This window comes from Cryptococcus depauperatus, chromosome 5 (genome assembly GCF_001720195.1).
Source record: "Cryptococcus depauperatus CBS 7841 chromosome 5, complete sequence".
Classification (NCBI taxonomy): Eukaryota; Fungi; Basidiomycota; class Tremellomycetes; order Tremellales; family Cryptococcaceae; genus Cryptococcus; species Cryptococcus depauperatus.
The window spans coordinates 1,152,646-1,177,591 of NC_089472.1; the positions used below are offsets into that span (position 1 = coordinate 1,152,646).

A 24,946-nucleotide genomic window follows, 5' to 3' on the forward strand; every position below is an offset into this window, starting at 1 on the left:
AAAGACCATAGAATACAGCGTACAGTATATTTACAATAGCTTTCCAGCATGTCTATTCCCTCCCGCCAATGTCATTAGTATCATTTGTGTCATGATGATACACTCTAGGTGGGTATCCTACCGGCGACCAATCTTGCGCCATTCTCCACAACGCCCAACATGTGTGCAGGGAGAAACCCTTCGCCTACTCCTGCTGCACCAGCCAGTGTATTCATCTGCTGAAATAGCTTATAATCACGGGGATGAAGGCCGGTTGCTGATGGGCCGAGGAGATGGGAACCTGCAATGACGCCGACTATCCAAGATCATCAGCAATGATCTTGTGTAGGTGCAAAGGATGCTTTACAAGCAAAAGCAGCGACGGCAAATACAGCAAATCGCCCGACGTTGTCCCTAACGTCACTTGTGCCATTAAATATATATTGCACAATACCTGGTGATTGGCTCTCCGTCCATGATTGTCGCTTGCGATGTCGTACATGCGGTTCTGCAATAAATTAGCTTCTTGAGAGTAGTACTAAGAAGTCAAACCCACCACCATTTTTTGCTCTATTCAATCTTTTCATCTTTAACCCTTCTTCTAATACTGTACATCGAACTCCCAATGCATCAACCAAGGCCTCGTAGTCTTCTTCGCCGTCTGCAATGGTCCCTTTATGATTGAATAAAATTTTGTGAATTTTTGGGTGCGCCTGCTGAAGGACTTGATCGGCATCCACAGGAGGTGGTTCAGCTGTATATGCGGGTGGAGACGTAGGGGAATCCAAGAGTGAAGCATCTGTTGCTGTACTGGCATCAACATATTCTCTAATTCCTTCCTCAATCGTCATTACTGGTGCACTCGAGGATCCTGCCTGGGAATGAGACCAGACAGCTCTTTTTCTTGTCCTTTGAGTTGTGACTATAGTCTCCACATAGCTGCCCTCTTCGTCCTCGTCTTCATGGGTTTCTTCTTTGACAACATCAACTAATCTTCTTCCAAGCTCATCCCCTAGGTTCTTAGCGATTGAACCTCCAGCTGAATCAGTCCCAGCACTGGCAGTACCTCGCCCTGCCCCAGTACCGATTAGGGCCACAGCAGCTCGTGCCTCATCCAAGTCAAATCGCATGCGATCAATTGTCTCTTTAAGAGCAAGGTTTTCTTGCTTTTGAGTTTGAAGATGAGATTCGGCTTGTCGGGCAAAAGAAATATCACCCTCGAGTCGCTTGATTTCGGTCTCAAGGGCTTGGATTTCATGGGTAAGCTTTGATAGTATCAGTTTCTGCTCATCAAGATGTTAGACATACTTTTTCTTCATCGGCAGCATGAGTGTTTGCTGCATCTTCCAGATTTCGAATTTCGAGATCTCGATCTCTTAACAAGTCTCTCAATCTTTGTGCCTCGTCTGGAAAGCTTTCAGCTACCAATTTACTCTGAATTAGATTGGGAGGGCTTACCACATTGAGAGTTGTACATCTTTTGCATGCCAGCATGGTTTGCCTTTGCATTGTCGAGACCTCTCTGCAAGCTTTGAATGTCTGCCTCAAACTGTATTCTCCATTAGTACCTGCCACCAATTGCAAATAGTCAAGCATACGCCAGAAATTTGAATAAGTTGAGCTCGGTCTTTACCTCGCATATCCTTCTCATCCTTTCGACGTTGAGCAATCTCTGAATGAGCTTCCTCAAGCCGTGCTTGTAGGTCTTCAACCATTCTCTCATTCTCGGCTCCCTGTACTGCCAGGCTTTTTTCAGTCTCTTTTAGTTTCCGAGAGAGTTCACTGTTCTCCTTCCTTAGTCTTTGTAATTGTTCGTGAGATGTACGCAATGACGCCGATGACTCGGTCTATTCTTCGTTAGTATGGCTTATGATCAAGGTGTTCAATGAAACATGGATTGACTCACGGATATTCTACTCAACCTCGGCATTAAAGGATCGTTACTGACGGTGTTTTTTAGTGACTCTCTTTCATCACAATCTTCTCCCTCCTCGACTCTATCGAGATCGAGCATCGCCTCACTGTCCAGATGATCATCTTCTCGTTCACTATTAATTATTGGCGACTTTGCGCTCTCGTGGAAAGACGTCTTGTCGAGCAAGTCGACAGGAGATAAGGGAGTTGGAGGGCGAGTAGATGGCCGCGATTGGCGAGAGACAGGACGACCACAAGGTTGAGGCGACTGAACTCGCTCAGAAGAGGAGGAAAATGATCTTTTGATGAGGTTCCTTAAATCTGGGCTGTTGAGGTCTCCCTCGCCCTGAGCAGATGCTGAGCCTCGACGGCGCCTACCAGCTGGGCTTGGGCGTGCAAAACCACCAGTGAAGGCACTAGGGGGATTGGCTCGATTGCGAACCATACGAACAGGTGCAGGAGAATCTACAGAGCCATCGGAGTGATTTGGGTCAGATAGAGTTTTCTTCCTGACTGGAAGTGCAAAACCTCCAATGGACGGCGATGGCTGAGTAGACGATGAACTAGGGAAAGCAGATGTGATTGGAGGTGCCGAGACTTGTCGACGCTGACGAGTGTCGTCCTCGTCACTAGATGAAGTTGAGCTAGAATCTGAGGGAGAACGGACGCGGTCTGAATGTCGTCGATGGTGACGCTGATTCTGTTGTGGAGTAGAGTGTGATTGAGCAGTGGATGGCGTGGCAGTGTCTGGAGTTGGATATGGTTCTTCAGCCAGACTTTTGAGCACAGCCCTTCGTATGGTCAATCTTAGTTGTTTTGACGTTGCTTACATTAAGAAGTCAAACAGCTCCGTTGGACCTAATTCCAAGTCTGGATATTGCTGGCAGAGGCTACACACGCTCTCATAGTCATACTGACCTAATATCTTTGTCTTGTTGTCCCGTTCATACCCGGCAATTACTAGATGACGTTAGTAGATGCATTGGTGGTAAAAGAACGTACACTGGGGTAGGCTGCCAGTAAGGACCGTCTTGTTAGTTCCTACAAATGTGTCGAGGATTTCTTGCAGTTCAGTGTCCGAACGGCGATTTGCCATAGTGAACGGATGACTGTTACTTTAAAAGATTATTGTTTGACTTTCAGGAAACACCCACAAACCATAGCCTCCACCGATTGAGTTGCATACGTAAGCATAAATCACACGAGCCTTTTACGGATGTATCGGCGTTTAGCAACTTCGCCACAACACAGTTAGCAGGTTCGGCATTTGCAAATGGCGGCAAGCTCCGCACCCTCACCAACTCGTCGTTTTGTAGATGATTCAAGTTGGAGACTCCGTTTTTTTTTGTATCCTTCAAGACATATCTTAAAGTGAGTTCATTATTCATCCGCCGCCTCTCAGCAAGTACAGATTATGGGCAAACGGCTAGCAGCAAAGAAGAGTAGGAGAATAGGCAACGGCAGCGAGGACGACAAACAGGGGCAATGTCTGCGTTCTGATGACAAGAAGGGCTATGGTGATGTTGGTAGTGCTCTACAGCATACTACCAGCATGCAGGCTCTCTGAGCTGTTGTTATGCTGGATTGGGTGGACTGAACTGGATCTAGTTGAAGGCAAGACCAAATATAATTGGGCTAACTCTTGTTTCAGAATGGCTCGTTTCACCGAGTACTCTGTCGTGGGCCGAACCCTTCCTACCGAGGCGGATCCTGCCCCTAAGCTTTAGTATGTGTGACTTGTATCTATGGAGCGCAAGGTTGACAATCCTGCAGCCGCATGAGGATCTTTGCCCCCAACGAGGTTGTTGCCAAGTCCCGATACTGGTATTATCTTCGTCAATTGAAGAAGGCCAAGAAGGCTAACGGCGAGATTGTTGCCATCAATGTTGTGCGTGAATATTCCCTTCAGAATGAGACGAAGTTTACACTATTTAGATCTCTGAGAAGAAGCCTTTGAAAGTCAAAAACTTTGCTATCTGGCTTCGATACGACTCCCGATCTGGCACCCACAACGTATGTGAATTTATTCAGTCCTTTCCTATAAACTAAATACTTTTTCAGATGGTCAAGGAGTACCGTGCTCTTTCCCGTGCAGAGGCTGTTGAGTCCATGTACCAAGACATGGCTGCTCGTCACCGTGCTCGTTTCAGGAGTGTTCAGATCCTCCGTGTTGCTGAGGTTGAAAAGAAGGAAGACATCAGGAGGCCTTACGTCAAGCAACTTCTCGAACCTGGCCTCAAATTCCCTCTTCCCCACCGAAGGACCAAGTCCAAGGCTTGGTATGCCGCCAACAGGCCTGTATGCTTATTTCTCCAATGACGATGAGGACTTTGCTGACAACAATCTAGTCTACTTGGGCTTAAGCTTTTTCCCCTATGTAGGCATGCAGTGGAGATGCTTTGTAGGAGGGCAATTACGTACAGGTTAGACTTGGTAGCGTCATGAACCTGCATTCTCAAATCAGTCAGCTGCAACTTTGAGATTACTGCCGTCAAAGACGACTATACAATGAAGCAAACGGAAATGGTTTATCTGTTTATTGGATCTTTATGAAGGCTTTCATTCAATGAATTTGACAATATGTGACATAAACAAGCTGAACCCATGACGAGACTGACAAATCAAGCAATCATCAATCGTGTTTGACACTTCTCATTCGTCTGTCACTCATTTCTTGGTGTTGTATCTTACGACTAATTGTCTTGTCACCTGTTGTCAGCTCCTCTTACTATATCAAGACCTGGAAAAAGTTGGATCTGGAGTTGACATGGATTACAGATATAAGAGTTGGCAATCAACCGAGGATGAGGCGGTATCGCCAATCAGGCTGCTTTTATCACTTTGAATCTTCTGAGGGTCTGAGGTTCTCGTACCTTCGTGCCAGTAGCCATGTTGTCAATCCAATTTTTTGTTGGTGTTCTGTATCGTCTCATGGACACAGGAGTTACTTATTTCCCTCTAGGTGGATTACCGAATGAAGGTGCGCAGTGCTTGGTATCCCAAAAGAACGTCTAATGATTACATATTTCTCTTACTGCTGGATCAGCTTATAGGTACTCCTGAGATATGATTTGAATGAAAGACATAAATGAAGAAAAGTCTGAATTCTGAAAGAATAGCGTAAAAACTTGCTAACTTGTTATAACCACAGCTAAACAGCCGAGTATCGCTGATAGACTCTGTATGTCAAAACTCTCGGAGAAGTTCAGATGAGAAATGAGAGAAAGGCGACAGAGAAAAAGCATTCACTGATTCTGATGGTAAGATGAAGGCCCTATGTTTTGAAACGTAACAGGACTAGCCTTAGTTTGGCAAAAGCGTTCGAGAAAGAAATTGATCAAAATTGAGCAATACTTCGTTGGGCTTGCAAAAGCGTATTGCTTTCGCTTCGTTGTCTGGTAGAAGCTAAACGACTGATCGTAAAAGAAAGAGCCATGTCTTGACACAAATGAGGTCAACTATGACTATGTCAGCTTTCCGTAAGATAGGTAGTATCTTGATATCTGGATCAAATCAAGAGCTGAGCAGAACATTACATTGCTCCCGACTAGACCTCCAAAGAAGTTAACGTTTTGCTTAAGTTTGACAGTTTTTCAATTCAATATCTTTGTTCTTTCGTTGAGTCTTGGACTCTTGAACTTTTTCGCCTTAGAGCTTTAACAAACCTAAGCTTCCACGGGTTAGAATCACAATTGCCTTCCCTTTTGGCCAGAATATAGATATGAAATGACTTTCTAGACAATGCAATGTGACTAAGCAAAATTGAGCAGACTTTTTAAAATATATAATCTGATACATTATGACTTCTTTAAAACCTTTCTCCATCCTCATCGTACTTGTATCATCCGAATATATATACAACTGCGATAGATGTGAATTGAGAGTTTTAATTGACAGACAGACATTATAGTTGGCTATAAGAAGGCTTGTTATACAGGTTTGGTTTTGAATTACTAGGCATGGACGGGGCTGGGATATGAATTTAGTTGGCAGTCATCGAGCTTGACAGGTTAAATCCAAAACCCAAGTAAGTAGCGTGGAACTTGCTGCCATAGCTGGTAAATGATGAAAAGAGCCATAAAGTACATGCAGGCCGCAATGTCAATCCTATGTTAACCTGTCAGATTACATTGTCCGTACGACAGAATTCAACATTTTTGACGACTGAGCTTTTGAAAACGCTAGTAAGAATCTATGATCTCATTTTTCCTTAATTATTCGTACATCTCCTCATTTTCTTCCCTTCCGGGCCACCAAGCAGTCACACCTAAACCAGATTCTGCTATCGTTGCCTATCTCAAATTATCAGCATGGTCATATTTTGTGACATATATAAGACGCACCAAGATCTTAAACCCAGCTTTGTCAATTGGATCTTTCTCTATGGCTTCTCCATTCTGTTCAGCTAGTAAGCTTTGTGGAGTTGGCCGGACATCCTGCCAGTCAATTGAATCCACTCTAAAGCGAATGGGTTCCCCTGAGTCTATGTACAACCGCTCTATGAAACATGATGTGTATGAGCAACGATTGTATAAAACAAGAAAGGACTAGCAGAAGAAAACATACCGGCGACTACCGTATTCAGAAGCTGTTCTTGAGTCATGAGCACTTCGTCGTCTGAAGAAACCCAGAAAAAGGCTTTTTGTTGAGTATCACTGGGGGAAAACATGCATCAGCTGGGAAATGCCATGTACTAGAAGGCGCAATAACACACTAGGCAGAGTTTGGGGGAAGGAGAGATGGGACAATGAAGATGTCCTGGAAGAAGCCAAGAGACACTGCAACGACTCATGTAAACACCTTTGGCCAGCATCGACGTATGAAAGTAGATCACTTACCTCTAACATATGATTTTGTAGTCGAGAGAACACGTCCAACAATAACTTCTCCAACAAAAGGTGCAAAGAGCATTAGTCTAAAGGAGACTGCAGACCAAATCACGGTAATCAGCTACAGAACTTGTTGCGATAAAGAAGTAGAATTACCCTTGTAATACATCAATCCGTTTCCCCAGGTCACTTTTCCATCTTCAGCTGTCAAAATGTCAAACGCAGAAAGAGCGAGACCTCTATCTGCAATAAGCTTATTGGCATATCTGCAGTTCACAACTGTTAGTGCAACCTAGAAACAAAACGTCGACCAAAGTGCTTGCTTTTTGTTTACAGCATCTCGGATAGTAGTTGCAGCTGGAATATTAAAAGTTTTAGGCGCTACAGGTACAGTATCCTACAAAGAATTTGACAGATGAGCATGCTGAAAGAAGTGATTTGGCGAAATTAGTACTGACCCGTACAGCCACAAGGACAAACATTACCCCCTTTTCGCTATAGTAGTTTATAGACTATCTTGAAATCATTCAGACTCAATTAATTTCAATTTGTAACCCATTTGACAGGTTTTGAAAGAATTGATAGATGAGCAACAACAGACCTCCACTTTTTAGAATACACGTCACAATTTTTATCACTTGCAAATATAATTTTATTAAAGATTTTTTTTCAATCCTCATATAAATCTCATTTACTTTTGAATATCGCAAAGACGACAAACAAAACAAGATGGCTGATGATATTGAACTCAACTTTGCGGTTCCTACTGGTGCTGTTAGACAAATCATCCCCAGAAAGAGTGGTAGATGGACAGATAAGTAAGTGGCCGTTTTAACTCACCACTTAATCTGACAAGTAACTTAGGTTGAAAGCAAAAAGAGACGCACGAGATGCTTTCAAAACCTTCAAGACTGATACTGCTCCTTCTCACGCTTTCAAAACTACCAATATACAGCCATCTGGTACTGTCTCCAAACCAACTGTCAAGGAGAAGACACCTTTGAAATCTCAGCCTACACCGATTGATTTCCGAGCCTCGACACCAATCGGTTTGCCAAGCTCTGCTGGTCATCCTTCCCCAGCATTGGAGCCTCAGATGTTAAAACCGAACGCTCATAGCTCAGTAGCAAAATCAAACACCAAATCCTCAATGAAACATCGAGCTACTCCTTCAGATGCTTTTTCGACACCTCCATTACCTTCTTCTGAAGCGGGACCATCGCGGCAATCCTCAGAAAGAGCAAGAAATCCCCAAATAATTTCTTCCCTATTCACATCTGGTTCTCTTCCTGGCGTCAAGGGCTCTACTTTGCCCGAGGTACCTGCCGGTGTGCCTTCAAATGCCCCAATGGACACCACAACCTTCCAGGGATTGGGGCTTGATAAACTCCTTATTAGACACTTAAAGAACAAAATGAATGTGGAGAAGCCCACAGGCATCCAAAGAAACTGTTTACCCTACATGTTGTCATCTCCTCTTAACCCGGACAAGCAGGCTGGAGACGAGAGTCGGCATGAAGAGTCTCCCCGAGATGTTCTGATTCAAGCACAGACGGGGTCTGGTAAAACCCTTGCCTATCTCCTTCCCATAGTGCAGACTCTACTGCCATTATCCCGCTTATCGTATATCGATCGGTCTATAGGTACGCTAGCAATCATTCTCGCTCCTACTCGAGAACTTGCGCAGCAAATATCAAAAGTGCTAGAACAACTGTTACATATGTCATTAGGAGCAGAACGTGGAAGCAGCGTTTGCGAAGATGACGAGAAACCGTTCACGAGATGGCTAGTTTCGGGATTGTTGACCGGCGGGTCGACTCGAACACACGAGAAGGCAAGACTGAGAAAAGGTGTGCCAATTTTGGTCTCTACACCTGGTCGTTTACTCGACCATTTGCAGAATACCATGTCTTTTCAATGCGCCAAGACAATGTTCTTAGTTCTGGACGAAGCAGACCGGGTTATGGATCTTGGATTCGAGGAAACGATCACTGGAATCATCAAGGCACTTGAAGGTAGAAGGAGAAATGAAATCAACATTGAGAAAGAGATGGATGAAGAGGGTGGAGGTACAATGCGTTGGCCGTTTTGGTACAGGGGCCGACAAAATATCTTGTGTTCAGCTACCATTGACGCTAAAGTTGAGAGATTAGCTGGTGCCGCGCTCCGAGACCCTATAGTCTTTCGAGCGGAAGAAGACAAGACAAATTCCGACTCGAAAACGAAAAGCGGCAAAGACGACATCGTTACACAAGCTCTGCAAGCATCACAAGCTGTAATCATTCCCCAGGAATCTGAAGAGAAATTCACTCCTCCTTCTCAGCTTTCGCAAAGATATATCCTGCTCCCTACCAAAATTCGCCTTGTGACTCTTGTGGCGCTCTTGCGTTCGCTTATCTCTAAAATCAAGGGCGACGTGAATGCAAATGGAACCAAAATCATGGTTTTTCTCAGTTCCACTGATGCTGTTGATTTTCATTGGAAGTTACTAGGAGGAGTGCAAATGGGACAACCTGAGGAGGTTTCAGAAGAAGATACTGTAGAGGGAGGAGCTGGAGAGAGTGATGAAGGGACAGATTTGAATGATCAAGCCAAACCCAAAAAGACAAAGCCAAGCTCTAGATCTAAGCCAACAGACGAACCGATCTCGTTAACCTCTCCACTCTTCCCCTGTACTACTATACATCGATTACATGGCTCGCTTCCCCTCCGTACCCGTCTGTCTTCACTGAACGCCTTTGCAGCAACCTCTACCCAGCCTTCCATCCTTCTCGCGACATCAGTCGCTTCTCGAGGTCTTGATTTGCCACTTGTCCGTGCCGTTGTTCAATATGACCTCCCCACCGAAGGAAGTATCAACGAATACGTACACAGAGTCGGCCGTACAGCTCGTGCTGGTAAGGGGGGTGAAGCTTGGGCGTTTGTTGGGCCTAGCGAGGAGGGTTGGGTTAGTTGGGCGGAAAGCAAGATGGGCGTAGCTGAAGGGAAAGGGGGTGTTACGCTCCATCAAGTTGCAGTCGAAGATGTTTTGAAAAAAGGTTTTGGAGGCAAATCGTATGAGTTTGAGAGAAGAGCTACAGAAGTTCAAAGTAGTTTTGAGAAATGGGTTTTGAAATCCGAGCAGGTAAGTCTTTTGCATTTGCAGGGCTCAAATATTACATATGGCTAAACGGTGATTCTTAGAACGCCAATTTAGCCCGGAAAGCTTTTGCATCTTTCGTTCGCGCTTACTCAACTCATCCATTGGAAGAAAAGAGATTCTTCCACATTAAATCCCTTCATCTCGGTCATTTAGCCAAAGCTTTTGCTTTGCGAGAAGCTCCTGCTAAATTAGCTAGCGCGATTGTTGGTGGCAAGTCTCAAACAACAAAGACAAATTTTACTTCTAGCGTTACCGTTCTGCCAGGCAAGAGGAAAAGGGAAACGGATCCTGATGATGATGAAGCAGCTAAGGGCGGGAAGGAGTTGACAGCGAGAAATGAAACCGAGAGAAGGATGTACGAGGCTGTTAGGAAACAAGGTAGAACACTCAAGAGTGGCGGGAAGCTTGGTGTGTTTTCTGGAAAGGCAGACAAAGATACTGGTGCTGGGGGAGAATTTCACGTGGTCAACCATAGAGAGCTGGAAAAGCTTATCTCAAAGAAGTAAAATGGGCCAAAGTGAATTATTCAATTTAAAGCCATATGATGGTACGAGCTGCTATTATTCTTGTCCTAAGGGTATGTATATGTTGATTTGTTGAACCAATGTTGACATTACTACATGCCATTTCTTTTTCCACTGCACATTATGTCAATTATTACTGCTCGGAATACCACTGGATAATCTAGAATAACATCTAAATTTTATTCAGTACGCTGATACAAGCAGAGCCATACTGGATACCTGTAGGTGTATGGCCGCATGGAAAGACGAAACTGACTGGAGGCATAGTATCAAGATGCCAACAGCCATAAACTAGGCTTTCATGGGGTTCCTATTGAGTCAGTCTAATCTTTTGAAAGGATATATTAACCTCATAAGTATCCTGGATATCCTTTAATGGAACCTCTCGCATCTTGAAAACAGAACGACAACCATTGAACAGATACAAGAATACTCTTAGACAGCATGAGATGAGATAGAGCAAGAAGTCATCAACGGGACAGCAGAGCTGATGTTCGATGATAAGAAAGCAGCTGTAGCTACCAAGGGCATGCATAAAGAGTACCAAACTGCAGCCAGCTTTGCAAATCCTGATTGCACATAGTTTGGCAGCAATAAATGTTATAGATGACAACTAACCAAACAGAAAAGAACAATATTCTTCCCAAAAATATAAGACACCAGGGTAGATTTATGATTTAGGCACAGAAACTACTTGCACGCCTAACGCATCAGAAGAAGAAAAGTGATGACGTGGAAGATTCAATAGCGCAACTAATCTTGCCCAAAAACGTCAAATCACTCTTTAAATTATCTTGTTCATTGTTTTACTTTTAAGGTAGAGAAAAGGTCAACGATGTTTGACCCATTGTTCTTGGGAACTTCTTCAAAGATAAACAATGTCAACCTTTCGACTTCAACCTCCACGACTTCCTCTGCGTTACTAAGCTCGGTGCGAGCTGAGCGGCAAGCTCGTGAAGCGAAACGCACGCAAGAGTTGGCTGCACTAAAGATCCAGAAAGTTTGGAGAGGGAGAAAGGCGGCAAGATCACTGGAAAGGGAACTAATGGGACGTATTGAGAAAAGTTTAGCTCAAAGTGGACAGAATGTCGAGAAAGTTGGAAGAGAATTGGTCATCATACTGCGTGGTCCAACGAGGTATGGCGATAGTCTGAAGAGAAAGCAGAGGATTGCTGCAAGATGGTGCGAAGCTGGTCTCAACTCACAAGGTAGAGCGTCCCTTGCTCTTATTGTGGACTAACGACCTGTTTAGACGGGAGATATGCCATTATTACACCTTTAGAGAAGGACCCAGAGTGGGGTATGATACTTGCACTTTTGAGTGTTAGATGTGTTCGTCTTGCTGAACTAGATCCATGGTAAGCTACAGGATCGCAAGCTTGATCTTGGCTTATACTCTTGCAGCACGCCAGATGTGGCTATCATCTTGAACACACTTGAAATTATTAGCAACTCTGATTCTTATGGTGGTTTACCTCTAGAACTATTGTCCACGGCGAGGGGGAGCTGGTTACAGGTAGTCCAGAGGAACTATTGGACAGAGAATCTCGTCTCCATCTTGTCCCAATTGGTGGCAGCGACTGTGAGCACATTCCCACAGAAGGGTCCCGTAACCGAATGTGACTGTGACTTGTAGCCTGACAAATCGAAAAACCCTATACTGTTGCCCTTGACCAAACTCTTGTCAGCTCCGTTATCTGTCGGACTCCCGACACAGCTTGCTCTGACATTAACACCGCTTGTCAATGAACTTTTGGCGTTTCCAAACCTTCCGTCTGTCTTGCCTCTCCAAGCGTTAACGTATCTTTCCGTCAACCTTCACATATTCGACTTCCTCCTTCCTTATGCATCGCACAATCTGAATATTCTTGCTCAAGGAAAGTTATCAACGGAGATGGGTAAAACCAACTTCTTGGCAAACCTCGCCACCTTTGGGATTTCAGGTGGATTACTAGCAAGAAATGGGGTCAATGGAATATCCTGTTGGATGAGCGTGGTTGGGAACGTACTTGGTCAAATGCAGAAAGGTTGGGGGAAATGGGTTGAGGGTATAATAGAGGACGACGATGTGTATATGGAAACCGATGATGACGACAGTGAGGGTGAAGTTACTGGGGAAGAAACTACTGCATCCATTCGCAAGCTTTCAAGGCCTCGCAGGCCATCACTTGATCGAAAGATACGTTCAAAACTAGTTCTTTTATCTTCTACATCTCATACATCCATTCTTTCACACCACATTTTATCGCCTTCTCAATTAGCCCTCGACACTCTTCTTGGCAACTTTTCTTCTTTCTTTCTCAGTCTTTTAAATACTTTAAGAGGAAGTCCAAGATGGGAAACAGTTCTGGACTCTTTACTAGACGGAAGGAATGGAATGGCTTTGATGAAAACCATGTGGAGGGATGGTGTACGTGGAAAATGGGAAGAAAGCGAGAATCCATCCGTCTGGCAACAATTCACCGAAAGTGGGTTATTGCGTTTTTACGAGCAATGCAGAATTGCTTACTCTTATCAGACCCTTACGCTCCTTGTCTCCTTCTTTTGACGCACATGTATTGTCACTATCTCCTCCTTACTCCGGATGACGAATTCTTTTCGCCATCTCGGAATCCTTTCAATATGGACGAGATTTTACAACTCACTGCTTTATGGCGGAACTTGGCTTATTGGGGCTATATGAGTGGTACCTCTACCTTAAGCGTTACGATTGATAACGATCGGCCGGGCTACAATAGCACCGAGGAGGTAAGACGGTTGTTCACCAAAGGGGTTGTACGAGTCTCCGAAAGAAAGTAAATGCAATGGGCTTCTAATATTCAAAATAAAGTGCTGATATTTTAATAGCGCAAGAAAACAATTTGCCGATCCTGATTTCTGGGTAATGAAGACGCCAATGGATATGCAAGGCTTTGTTGAGGCTGCTGTGTAAGATCCGTTCCTTAATATTGTTTTTCAAGCTGACATGAATTTCTAGATATGAAGACGCTGAGCTCTCTGGTCTAACTGAGCAAGAAGAGGAACGGACAGATTCACTTCCACGTTGGGCTCGCGTGAGACAAAAATATAGCAAGCGTCAGATGGCATACATCTCTCCGAGGCTGGGTTTGCTCAATAATCTACCAATGGCTGTACCATTCCAGACTCGACTTATGGTTTTCAGAATGTTCATCGAGTAAGGCGTAACTTGAGTGGGAAGTGCTTTTTAGTGCTGACAGTGCTGAATGTAGAGCCGACCGTAAAAAAATTGGCATCAATTATCACGACAGGCGATATACCAATGAAGCTAAAATCAGAAGGGACCATATTTCTCAAGATGGGTTTGATGAACTTTCCGGCTTGGAATCAGCGTTGAAAGGTCGAGTGGATATCACCTTTATAGACAAGCATGGTATAGCTGAAGCTGGGATTGATGGTGGCGGGTTATATAAGGAGTTCTTAACTATGTGTGTTCAATCTTCTTGTTCGTTTATGCGACATTTATCTGACATTTATGCCAGGCTTTCCAAAGAGATATTTGACACTAACCGCGGTCTGTGGCTAGTCACAAACCAAAATGAGCTTTACCCAAATCCACATTCTTATGCTTCTGAGTGTGAGTAATGATTTTAATCCCATACACAATTGATGTAAATACCATTCCTTTCTCAGCCCATAATCTTAGTTGGTATCGTTTCGTAAGTATATGCCAGAGGTAATATGAACATACTGACTGTCGGTAGATTGGACAAGTCCTCGGAAAGGCTATCTACGATGGCATTCTAGTAGATGTCACCTTTGCAGGATTTTTTTGTGGGTTATGACAGTTACGAAAATTCCAATCAGAACTGACATGTACCTATGCCAGTGGCGAAGTGGCTTGGTCGCCAGTCATACCTGGATGATCTTGCGTCTCTTGATAAGGACCTGTACAAGGGTCTAATCAGTACATGCATTCTTGTCAAGAATGTTTATTGTCGCTAACGCTTATTAAGTATTAAAAAATGACCCCAAACCAGAGGACATGGCCCTCACATTTTCTATCACAGACGAAGGCAAGTGAAGGCACGTATGAAACGCATATAATCAATTGACTTCTGTCTCAGAATTTGGGGTGCAGAGACAAATAGACTTGCTTCCAGGCGGTTCAGAGATATCGGTGACTGCTGAGAATCGGCATGAATGTAAATGGGGACTATTCTCAAGTATACGAACTAAATTGCTTATGATTACGAAACAGACATTCAACTTGTCTGTAAATACAGGCTTGACAGACAAATTTCAGCTCAAAGCAGAGCTTTCTTCGTCGGATTGTCCGATCTTATCGACGCCAAATGTAATTTGAATTCTAATAACGTTCAGTAATGGAGACGTAGAACTTATTATTGTTTTAGGGCTACGGATGTTTGATCAGCAAGAACTTCAGCAACTAATTGGCGGTGAAGAGGTATTTTACAATGATACCGTTGCCAGAACGGAATTAACATATCTTTTTCAGGCACCCGTTGATATCAAAGATCTCAAAGCCCACTGTAACTTTGATGGCTTTCCCAGCGATGTTACCCCACGTTTGTTCTGGAAGGTTGTTGCAGAATTTGATGAAGAACAAAAGAGAGCTCTCTTACGTTTCGTTACTAGCTGTTCTAGGCCTCCATTGCAAGTATTCACTCGCGAAGAAACGATGTTTGGCTAATATGGCATGTAATTAGATTGGGTTTTTCTCAACTCAACCCTCAATTTGCAGTGAAATTTAATGGTTCTGATATGAACCGACTTCCCACAGCTTGTAAGCTTGTTAATGCTCTTCATCATGCAGCAATACCTGCTGATAAGTTCTAAGCTGCTTGCTTTAATCTCCTAAAGCTACCTGGTTATACCGTAAGTAGCAACAATGTGGAGTTCGCTTGAGGCTCGGACCTAACAATATTGATAGAGTGAGCATATGCTACGGACAAAGCTTCTCCAAGCCATTACTTCAGGCGCAGGATTTCATATGTCTTAGCCGGGCATTGTCATATATTTCTTACCGTGGTACGAGTATCAGATGGCGCTTTTTGCCTTGTAATAATGAAGCATTTTTAACATAGTATCTCAAACCAATGTCACTCGAGAAATTTGTATTTGCATGTATTTGTGAAAATCTAGTAGCCGTTATAATATTATCTATATTTTCATTCTTTGCCGATTTCTTCCATTGGGTTACCTAAATTCCATTCTTATTTTACATTATGTTTTCCTTTTCACAGCATTTATTGCTGTTAAACTATGTGCAATCAGTCTTTGCAAAGCTGGCTACAGTCTGGTGCTCTTTGTGTACGCCCCCGGTAGCTACAACTGCTTTCATATCACCAAACATAAACTCTGCCATTCCCTTGATGACTTCTTGCTCTATCTCATCTCATGCTGTTTGAGAGTATTCCTGTATCTGTTCAATGGTTATCGTTATGTTTTCAAGATGCGAGGGGTCCTATTAAAGGATATTTAAGTCACCTTCCATAAAGTCTGGATAAGAAGACAAACACTCTAATCTCAGAATTCAACAAATGTTCCTCAACTCGTTGCGGGTCCTGACGTTGTACCACAGCACTGGGTCTTTCCTTTGTGGTGTCAGCCCTGGCTATGTATTCAGTCTATTTAGTTGAAGCAACAGTGACTTGTTGGCGCTTTGAACACTAATCAAAGGGTAAGCCGCACGTGTAAGCGAAACATCCTATGGCAAACTGATAAGTCTTCTAGTGGCCAACACAATCTGTATAGTCAGACATATTGAGTGGACGACAGATATCCAATCGAGTTTACTGGTTTTTGATTCTCAGTATATTCAGCCAAGGACCGTCTTGGTGTTTCTGCAAAGAGTATGAATGATTTTACAAATTTTTATTATGTTGCAGGGAGAAATTGAGCTCCCAAAGATGACTGTTTGACGTAGTTTGACAGAACCCAATGTATTCCTTCAAATCGCCTTCTCGGTAAATCTTTAATCTCCTCCACGCTGTCTATAGCCTCAGTTACTCTCGATGGGATAGATCCTGACGGCCACAGATTTTCTACGTCTTTTTTGTTTGCTGTCTTGAAAGTAGGTGCCTCGACAATAGAACGGCGGATCAGTCGCAGTGTGGTCATTTCAAGATCTCTGACATATCAGTCCTGTGATACTTCCATGTCGAAAGATACAATTAATGGTGGCTTCAGTTAAGCTGATAATGCAAACTAAGATGAGCGTGATGAATGATTGATCATGTTGATTCATCTGCTTGGCTGTCGCTCTAAAAGGTAGAAGGCGCTGAAAAGGTAATCAAACGTTGTTGCAGGATTCAATTATATTGATTGTATGTTTGGCTACAATACAACCAAACATGACAGAGGCTGACCACGTACGCAAGACTTTGACTGCGATACCAGGCGAAAAGGGGTGATAGTAGAGCGAGCTTTCCCCTTATTCTCACATTGTTTTCATTGCGCAAGCTACTCAGATGTGAGAGCATTGCCTATGGTTGACTGAACCGCAGAAGGTATTTCTGAGCCCGCATAATCACCACAGATAGTATAGTTTGATGACCCTTCGGGAAGGCTCCATTTCCTTCTTTATAGTACACGGAGTGCTGCACTAGCTAGAAAAAGCGCGATAGACCCGAGGTGATGCTCTGCATAGTTTTCAGTACCATAAAGAATAGGGATATTATGAAGTTGCCAGTGAGATTATCGTACAACATACTTGAATATGTTTGTTAATACTATGGGGTGATGTCAAGTGATAGTATTCTATGACAGCTCCATCATTTGCAGGACTTAGTGCGCATACTGTTGCAGAGATCAACTGTTGGTATATCAATGATTAGATGTTATTTATATAGATCGTATGAGAAAAGTGAAGGAGAAATGATAAAAGTTCCCAAGGACAAATTACAAGTGATACTACTTAGGCGTGCCAGCCATTCCCACGCCTATCTAACTTCAAAAAGAGATTACGATCACGTGATTAGTATTATGGTAAATATATCCATCTCATCTCTTATCCGACTATTTTACCTAGAAACAATAAGTCAAAATAACTCCTTACGAATGTCTCCAATACTCAAAAGGGACGTGGCGGAACAGCTGCACCAAGTAAAGAGGCTTGCTGCTGCCGCCGCAGGTTCACCTTATCGAGAAGAAGAATATCGAGATTCGCCATATGAGCAACAGTCTCATAATCATTCATGTCAAGCCAACAGGCATGGAGAAGGAAAATTAAATGGAGGACTGACATATACGTCAAGCTCCTCGTTTAGGCAAGGTATAGGAGTTGATAGAGCAGAAATAGAAGCGGATCATGATTCGAGAGAAGCGGATTGGCTGAGTACCAAAGCTTCTTCAGAAAACTCGAAAAATAAAGGAAAATTCAAGATCTTTCAAGCGGATTATGAGGAAGTTGCTGTTGAGGACGACAATGTGGACGAATTTCTTGAAGACAGGTCATTGAGCGAGAACTGCCAGAGGAGAGAGGTATCACAAGCGACCTTTGCTTATGTGGAGCCCAGCTTAACAGGGACATCGCCGTCAACCAGAGGCACACATAAAATGAGAGACCTAGCCAGACTGTTGGCAGAAGTGGGTTTCCGTGTTCTGGTGGTACATTTTAAACGCTTCTGATTATCATTAGGCAACACCATCTTTGATGCTCTCTTTAATTGGACTAGTGTTTACTGGTGAACTTTTGGAACACCTCGCGCGGTGGAGAGTATTCCAGAGAGTCGATGAGCTTTTCATATTAATACCTATGACTGGCAATCTCAAAGGTAACCTTGAAATGTGTTTATCTGCTCGTCTTGGTACCTCTGCCAATATCGGGGAGCTTGACCACCGCCTTACACGTCGTGCCATGCTTGTGGCCAACATGACTCTCCTTGGACTTCAATCACTGATTATCAGCTGCATTGCCGCTTTCATCAGTTTTGGGCTTGGTCTTGTGACAATCCATCGATTGGGTGATGCTCCCGACAATATCTACCATGGGAACAGTACTAGTTCAGAGCTTGAGCCTGGGCTTTCTAGTGCCAATCAGGAATGGCATGAGGGTTATACTCGGCCTGGATGGAAGCAGCTGGTCATGGTTTTAGCAACAGGTATGGGGGCTGCGGGGATTAGCAGTGCCGTCTTAGGATCTTTTATGGGGAATCTTATAGTCATTTCAAGGTGGACTGGCGCAGATCCTGGTTGGTCATTCATGCCTACTAACTTTTGATTCGCTGAATTGAGATGTTTGGAGTACAGATAATATTACTCCGCCACTGGCTGCATGCCTTGGTGACCTCTTGACTCTTTTCATTCTCGCTCTGTTAGGTACGGCTCTTGTCGGAACAATGGACACTGTTATTCCTCTGTTGGCCGTCATCATTATGTCAGTTTCAGCGGGATGGTTCACAAAAAGCGTCATGCGTAATAGATGGGTCAAGGAAGTTGCCAAAGGCGGCTGGATTCCTCTGGTGCGTTTCGTCAACAAGTCTTGAAATTCAATAGCTCAAAAAATCTAGATTGGGGCGATGCTGATATCTAGTGGTACTGGAATGGTTCTTTCCAAGGGCGTCGAAAAGTACAGAGGCTTCGCATTACTGGCCATATCTATGACTGGTACTTAACTCATTCTACAATGTTTTCTCAGGCTCCTGACTTTTTTGCAGGTCTTACAGGATCAATTGGTGCCATCCACGCAAACCGTCTGTCCACCCAGTTGCATACCCTTCTTCATCCTCACCCACAACTTCGTACAATTACTCATAGTTTCTCACCACATTTATGTCTCACTCCTTTACAAAGTAGCCTCACTCTTTTTGTCATAAGTTTTTTATGCCAAGGAGCATTTTTGCTTTTCGTGAACTGGGCAGGATGGATTGATTTATCTTTAGGATGGACTGGATGGGTAGCTTTCGCTCTGACAGTATGTTAGTTTTGATTATACCGAAAAGGTCCATGCTGACAACACCGAATGACAAGACTATTTTATCTCTAAGCGCAGCTCATTACATGACCTTGTTCTTCTGGTCTAAAGACCTTGATCCTGAGTCTGTCATGCAATATGCGAACGTGGGTTTGGCAACTAATGAAGAAAACATACAGTTCCTATACACTGCCTATCCATTCAGCAATGGTCGATTTCTGTGGGCAACTCTTGCTCATGCTGGCATATGAAATTTGTATTTGGCAAGGAAGGGATGTGAGGGTAAAGAACCAATAGAGTATATTGTGATATCTTAATCACTTTATGGTGATATCTGTACAATTAATCATAATGTAACAACACGGGATAATATAGCATAGAATTATAGCACCAGTGTTTGCTAAGCCATTTGAGGTGAAGAATCAGAGCGTGTTTTGGGAAAACGAAAGACAAAGCTGCAAAGGCAAGAGAGTTGCTATCTCCGCCGTTGCAAAGCGGGGAAAAGCTGGAAATTGGGTGATGGATGTATAAGAATATATATACATACAATGGGAATGTTTAAAACAAGATTGACCAACAGACCATCTTCAGACTTCTAATTTCTCTTCCATGTAGGCAATTGTCAGATATCTACCAAATCATCGTCCTTCTTGTGGCCAATCGGCTGAGCCGCAAGTAGCTCTGTATGAAAGTTATGAGCGAATACTGACAACACCTTGTGAAGACCAGCACGATTGTGATAGTACTCACCAGTAGCAACTTTCTTTTGTTCGCCCTTCAGTCCCTCATCATCAGCGCCATGCTGAGCTAGGAATCTCTCTACCTCATTCATAATCGCTGCCGTCTCATCTTCTCCCTCTTCTGCACCGCCTTCGTCATCGCTATCGCCAATAGCATCAATGGCGAAATTAGGTCTATGCATTACTGCCTCCTGAGCCGCTTTGACCATCTTGCTTTCTTCCCTATATCTCGCTTCAACTTCGGCCAAACTCCTCTTGTCTTCGCCGCCATTACTACCACTACCACCTATGGTAGAAACAGTTTTTTGGGATGTTTGAGATAATTGAGAAAGAGCCGATGTTGATGAAGAGGAGCGCCCGCGTTGTAAATGCCCCTGTTGTTGGGCCGGGGTAAGGAGAGACTCGCGGGCGCGTAAGTTGGCGGCTGTGTTGGTAATGTTATTAGGATCGGCGTCCTTAGCAAGTGAGGGCTTTCGCCATTCAGCGTGACGGCCAAGAGCCGCACCAAAACCATCTGCAAAGCGGTTGAAGCGATTTTTATTTCTACCAAAAATGGGTCAATTAAATGGAATTTTGGTGATCAGAAAGAGAAACGCACTCATTAGTAACAACCATATTCATCAAACCGCCTATTAATCCTTCAGGTTTCTGGTGCGCTTGATGGTAATCTTCTTCTTCGGTGCATTCAAGTTGGAAAGAAGCCGTCAAATCATGATCAAAGAAGTTTTCTAACAGTTCGTCGGCAAGTACAACCATTCTAAATGTTGCGAGGTCTACGATTAATAATCAGTTCTGCTGCTGCAATATGCGCTCAAATTGAATGCCAAAGAAGGAAAATAATTACTGAGATATGGCAAGTTGTGAGGGGCAGCAGTCGAATTCGATCTTTCCCTTGCGCTGGACGCGGTCTCTAAATCACCATTCAGAGTTTCCTTGTCCTTGGGAGAAGTCACACTTCCTGGTGGTGCAGTAGCATCTCCAAATTCAAAAGCATTGAGAATAAACTTGGATACTGAAGCGAGATATATGTCTCCAGGTTCGTTACGGAAAATGAACTAATCGATAGAAGATTAATCGTCAAAAGTCCAGTCTGAATAATAAGAGAAAGAACTTGCTAGTAAAGATTCAGACAATTGGATCACCTCGTCTTTTGTAAGGTACCCATCATTATCTTTGTCATGCAGTTTAAAAAACCACTCGATCGATTCCATCAATCCCACAGACATCACCTGATCCAGACCAAGCACGACATCTTGTAAAGATAATGAGCCTTGATTCAAAGTATCCCATGCGTAGAATAACCTGCCAAATTCCCAAAGCCTTAGCGTACGCCACAGAACATTGTGAGACTCACCGATCGAGCAATTCATGATCTGCGATCTTTCGATCAGTTCTTTGCATGAACGCATTGGTCGTCACTGTCTCTTCTCTCGCCCATGTGGCTATAGCTCCAATGAAAACTTTGAACGTCCTGAGATCAATTCTCGTTTCAACTCTTCCTTGAGCATCAACTTGTATTCGGGGTTGATTAAACTGATCACCTGGCAATGATATTGGTCCTGGCTGAACGGGCGGCCCAGCTTCGGGTGAACACACTGCGGAGAAATAGTGGTCGTAGATAATTCCAACCTGCTCCTTTGAGAAGCTTCCAACCTTTTTTAAATTTCGTACCGCAGCGCGTTTAGAGAACTTCTCGATCTCATCCGAGATGATGGCTCGAAGCCTCTTGCGTTCAGTAGTGATGGTTTCGTCTGTGATCACACTAAATTCACGGAAAGCAACAACAAGGAGCTCTTGAAAATTTGTAATAGCCCGCACTCGCGGGTCGGCATGGTCTGGGTGAGCAGAATCACCAATAGTGGAGAAGTAGCCGCGCATGAGATTGATGAACATGCCGTCGTCTGTGACTTCTAGGAGGGCGTCGCCGTTAATCTTCAGCACAGCTATTCGTCATGAGTTGGATGAATGTCAAAATATGGTATGAAGGAGTATCTCACCAAGACCAATTTGGAAAAGAACCTTGACACCCATTGCCAAAACGCAGTCAACAATTCGGAAGGCAAAAATGAGTGGCATCGAGTTGATGTACAAGCTCAAAAACCAAGGAAGTGAGGCTACAGAGATTTGAACATCGACTGAACGGAAATGATCGTGGATCATGGGAAGGCAGCGATGAACTAGAGACTCAAAGACACGCTGGTCCAGCAATGTGCCTTCCATCGAGGGACTTTAATCCAGCTTAGCAGAGAACATGTGAACAAGCTGTGAAACTAACCTATAGTAACCTGGAAGTATTCTCTCGCAAAGGACTTCCAATAACCAGAAAGCCTGCTGTTCCGACATGTAGCTATTTTTTTTAAGCATTTTCACCCAATTGGCAGACTAGAATGACTTACATGAGCAAACCGGCCACAACAATGTTCAAAGCCTGACAGTAACCCAGTTCTGGATTCCTGAAACTATAGGCTACAAGAACCCTCCTCAACCTTGCCAAGCCTTCTTCTGATTGATAAGCCTTGTACTCTGGTAATGACCGATTGAGATCTTTCTCAATTTCATCCGTAGACTGGGAGTGTTTGCCAGCATTTCGGGATAGCAGGAGATCGTATGTTTGTGGGTTTGCATAACGTAAATCTATGATCCTGTCAGACAATGGATATAGGAAGAGATTAGGCGGCCTCACAGACTGAACCAGACATGACTTCCCATAGCTCGCCTCGTAACCTTGAAGGGAGGCCGACTTGAAGAAGTCTCTGAAATGGCGGGTATCGCAACACTATGGGTCGTCAATTGGAAAGTCAATAAAATGAGCTTACCAGTGAAATTCCGTCCGTGAACTAACATCAAGTGTCAACAAGATCAACATTTTGTAAAAACAGAGACAGACTCGTGAAATATTCCTTCCAAAGCTTCATCTTACTTCTCTCCCTCATCTTTTTGGCATCGCCCGGAAATCCAAATATCTCTCCCAAGCCTCTTTCATAACGTCCCTTTCCGTCACCACCTGGACCTCTCAAGTCACCCTCTCCATCATAGACTCCGCCAGATGAGCTATTTTCTACAGAAGTAAGCAAGTCCGGTTGTGATCCCTGCTGTTTGTTACTTGATGACAAGAGATATTCAGAGTAAAGGGACGGGAGGAATGGCTTGAGTTGTTTCATTGCCGGTAACTGCAGCGTATGAGCCACATTTTGTATCCCTCACACGACCAACCTGAGCCTTGAGAGCGTCACGAAGAAGAATGGCAAACTGTTCTGCCGTCGGTAAGAGTGATGTCAGTTGCAAGACCTGCTCATGGTCGGTCAGTCGCAGCCACATTTTGCCGGTGACGCACAATTCTCATGCCATGCCATGTTGCAAGAGATAGTGCAAACACGCCAGCCCTCGAGTTGAGTCTCTCAACTCTACGAATGGTACATAACGGGAGCGTACACCGGCAAGACTTTCTGTCGAGGGATATAAAGCAGAGAAAAGGTGGGAGCAATGAAAGTCTTCCAGCCTGATTGACATATAAGCCTTACGTCTCTTTTTGGCATGGCAACTCACATAGACCTCTTCCTTGCCCTCGACGCTCAAAACTGCGTTGATGTCCATCCCTTGCATCTCGTTCTTGCCATTCCCATTCTGCCTGAGCTTGACTACCACAGGTGGGTCTGAAGGAGCTGGTAATTGCTCTTGAAGTGGAATGTTAAAAAAGTCTCTTGTCAGCTCGTCTTTGCTCTTCTCCCTGTAGGAGCGTAGGTGCATTGGCAGAGACATAGCGTTGACAAGAGAAAGAAGAAGAAGAAAAAGATAATCAAAAGAGAAAAAGACAAAATCAAAACGAAAAAGACAACGGCGACGCGGATAAAAACAAAATCAATGTGGCACTTGCAAAACATACATAAAAATACAACTATTATGCACGTCAACTCTCTTTTACTCTGTTTTGTCTAGGATCAACAGACAGAGGTTGCTGGTAGAAAGACGGGTTTGGTGCAGGTGGTGCCGTTGTGGGGATCAAATTTCCTAGAATACTTGCCAACAAGTCATCAGCAGTCTCGTATCTTTCAGCTGAAGCTTGGGAGACTGCTGGCGTCTGGTTAGGTGATCTTGGCGCTGGCACAGCCATAGTCTCGCTGTTCCCTTTGCTGTCTTTGGTAACCTCGTCAGCAGCTTGTGGAGGAGCAGGCTGGATCTCATGAGTCAAGACACTTCATCCCTTGAACCTACTCTCATCAATCCCTCGAAAAGTTTACTAAGACCATCTCCTGTAGATGACGGCTGTAGTTGCGGAGAGACAGCCGATGGAGAAGCAATGGACTCTGGTCGTTTTGACGGTTCGCCAACGATTCTGTCATCCGTTTAGTGCTCCTCCGCTCGACATTCCCTTCTCAGACTGACCCGAGAATGACCTCTCTAAACTTATCTACCCTCTCAGGTCCCTCACTAAACCATATACCTATTCTCATCTCTGCCCGCCGTCAGCTCAACTCCTTTATTCATCCCGGACGTACTTTCACCCCGTCGAGCTACTTGCAGCATCCCAGCATCCACCACTGTCATCTTCATCTCCCCTGGTACGAGCGGTATCGCAGGGTTCTTGACGGTCTGCCTGTTAAGCATGTATAGCATGTATTCTGGACTCTTCTCTCTGTATTCACATCAGCACATCCCTTTATCCTCCTGAGACTCAACTTGCCTCTTCACGACGAATAATGGGCCTTCTTGCTTTTGCTTTTCCCACCCGCTGCTTGCTTCGTTATAATGGTAAATTACAGAGTACACTGAAGTCTCGAGTATGGCAGAGACAGACCGGTCTGCCCGCTTGACAGATCGAAAGTTGGTCTTGTCACGAAATTCTATGAAATGCTCGTCTGTGGTTGAACTTGTAGACATCATGCTTGCTATATATATAAAAGGCCTATATAACTTGCGGCCTT

General features: G+C 44.0%; 8 protein-coding genes across 8 annotated transcripts; 4 read left to right on the forward strand and 4 right to left on the reverse strand.

The window, feature by feature from the left end:
* Positions 1 to 104: 104 nt before the first annotated feature.
* L203_104579 (uncharacterized protein) lies at positions 105 to 2,989 on the reverse strand (the record flags this gene model as incomplete). The annotated part of the gene is made up of 9 exons (XM_066213959.1): positions 105 to 295; positions 347 to 487; positions 536 to 1,244; positions 1,288 to 1,385; positions 1,438 to 1,528; positions 1,578 to 1,826; positions 1,886 to 2,669; positions 2,724 to 2,853; positions 2,896 to 2,989. The coding sequence occupies 9 exons, from the start codon at positions 2,987 to 2,989 to the stop codon at positions 105 to 107; spliced, it is 2,487 nt and encodes an 828-aa protein (XP_066070056.1).
* Positions 2,990 to 3,166: 177 nt separating this feature from the next.
* Positions 3,167 to 4,256, forward strand: L203_104580 (uncharacterized protein; the record flags this gene model as incomplete). Its single annotated transcript, XM_066213960.1, has 6 exons — positions 3,167 to 3,264; positions 3,545 to 3,619; positions 3,667 to 3,781; positions 3,829 to 3,906; positions 3,955 to 4,191; positions 4,242 to 4,256. 6 exons carry the CDS (start codon positions 3,167 to 3,169, stop codon positions 4,254 to 4,256), a joined length of 618 nt encoding a protein of 205 aa, XP_066070057.1.
* A 1,851-nt stretch (positions 4,257 to 6,107) lies between these two features.
* On the reverse strand, positions 6,108 to 7,204 carry L203_104581 (uncharacterized protein; the record flags this gene model as incomplete). Its single annotated transcript, XM_066213961.1, has 8 exons — positions 6,108 to 6,185; positions 6,237 to 6,391; positions 6,460 to 6,548; positions 6,608 to 6,671; positions 6,732 to 6,818; positions 6,879 to 6,988; positions 7,046 to 7,119; positions 7,181 to 7,204. 8 exons carry the CDS (start codon positions 7,202 to 7,204, stop codon positions 6,108 to 6,110), a joined length of 681 nt encoding a protein of 226 aa, XP_066070058.1.
* A 247-nt stretch (positions 7,205 to 7,451) lies between these two features.
* Positions 7,452 to 10,827, forward strand: L203_104582 (ATP-dependent RNA helicase DBP7; the record flags this gene model as incomplete). Its single annotated transcript, XM_066213962.1, has 6 exons — positions 7,452 to 7,540; positions 7,587 to 9,846; positions 9,906 to 10,366; positions 10,576 to 10,609; positions 10,656 to 10,705; positions 10,791 to 10,827. 6 exons carry the CDS (start codon positions 7,452 to 7,454, stop codon positions 10,825 to 10,827), a joined length of 2,931 nt encoding a protein of 976 aa, XP_066070059.1.
* A 396-nt stretch (positions 10,828 to 11,223) lies between these two features.
* On the forward strand, positions 11,224 to 15,369 carry L203_104583 (uncharacterized protein; the record flags this gene model as incomplete). The annotated part of the gene is made up of 20 exons (XM_066213963.1): positions 11,224 to 11,596; positions 11,641 to 11,746; positions 11,793 to 11,970; positions 12,025 to 12,856; positions 12,907 to 13,183; positions 13,236 to 13,316; positions 13,366 to 13,563; positions 13,619 to 13,834; positions 13,889 to 13,983; positions 14,040 to 14,065; positions 14,111 to 14,180; positions 14,236 to 14,313; positions 14,363 to 14,422; positions 14,474 to 14,551; positions 14,608 to 14,703; positions 14,762 to 14,814; positions 14,866 to 15,023; positions 15,077 to 15,153; positions 15,208 to 15,245; positions 15,301 to 15,369. 20 exons carry the CDS (start codon positions 11,224 to 11,226, stop codon positions 15,367 to 15,369), a joined length of 3,159 nt encoding a protein of 1,052 aa, XP_066070060.1.
* Positions 15,370 to 17,429: 2,060 nt separating this feature from the next.
* Positions 17,430 to 19,581, forward strand: L203_104584 (uncharacterized protein; the record flags this gene model as incomplete). Its single annotated transcript, XM_066213964.1, has 7 exons — positions 17,430 to 17,957; positions 18,010 to 18,562; positions 18,621 to 18,832; positions 18,881 to 18,977; positions 19,028 to 19,284; positions 19,341 to 19,408; positions 19,464 to 19,581. The coding sequence occupies 7 exons, from the start codon at positions 17,430 to 17,432 to the stop codon at positions 19,579 to 19,581; spliced, it is 1,833 nt and encodes a 610-aa protein (XP_066070061.1).
* A 325-nt stretch (positions 19,582 to 19,906) lies between these two features.
* On the reverse strand, positions 19,907 to 23,783 carry L203_104585 (uncharacterized protein; the record flags this gene model as incomplete). The annotated part of the gene is made up of 15 exons (XM_066213965.1): positions 19,907 to 19,965; positions 20,035 to 20,567; positions 20,623 to 20,797; positions 20,869 to 21,079; positions 21,140 to 21,326; positions 21,379 to 21,967; positions 22,022 to 22,251; positions 22,300 to 22,371; positions 22,421 to 22,658; positions 22,708 to 22,764; positions 22,841 to 22,861; positions 22,912 to 23,194; positions 23,238 to 23,312; positions 23,359 to 23,523; positions 23,571 to 23,783. The coding sequence occupies 15 exons, from the start codon at positions 23,781 to 23,783 to the stop codon at positions 19,907 to 19,909; spliced, it is 3,108 nt and encodes a 1,035-aa protein (XP_066070062.1).
* Positions 23,784 to 23,931: 148 nt separating this feature from the next.
* On the reverse strand, positions 23,932 to 24,905 carry L203_104586 (uncharacterized protein; the record flags this gene model as incomplete). Its single annotated transcript, XM_066213966.1, has 5 exons — positions 23,932 to 24,158; positions 24,263 to 24,357; positions 24,408 to 24,477; positions 24,521 to 24,657; positions 24,706 to 24,905. 5 exons carry the CDS (start codon positions 24,903 to 24,905, stop codon positions 23,932 to 23,934), a joined length of 729 nt encoding a protein of 242 aa, XP_066070063.1.
* Between the last annotated feature and the right edge of the window lie 41 nt (positions 24,906 to 24,946).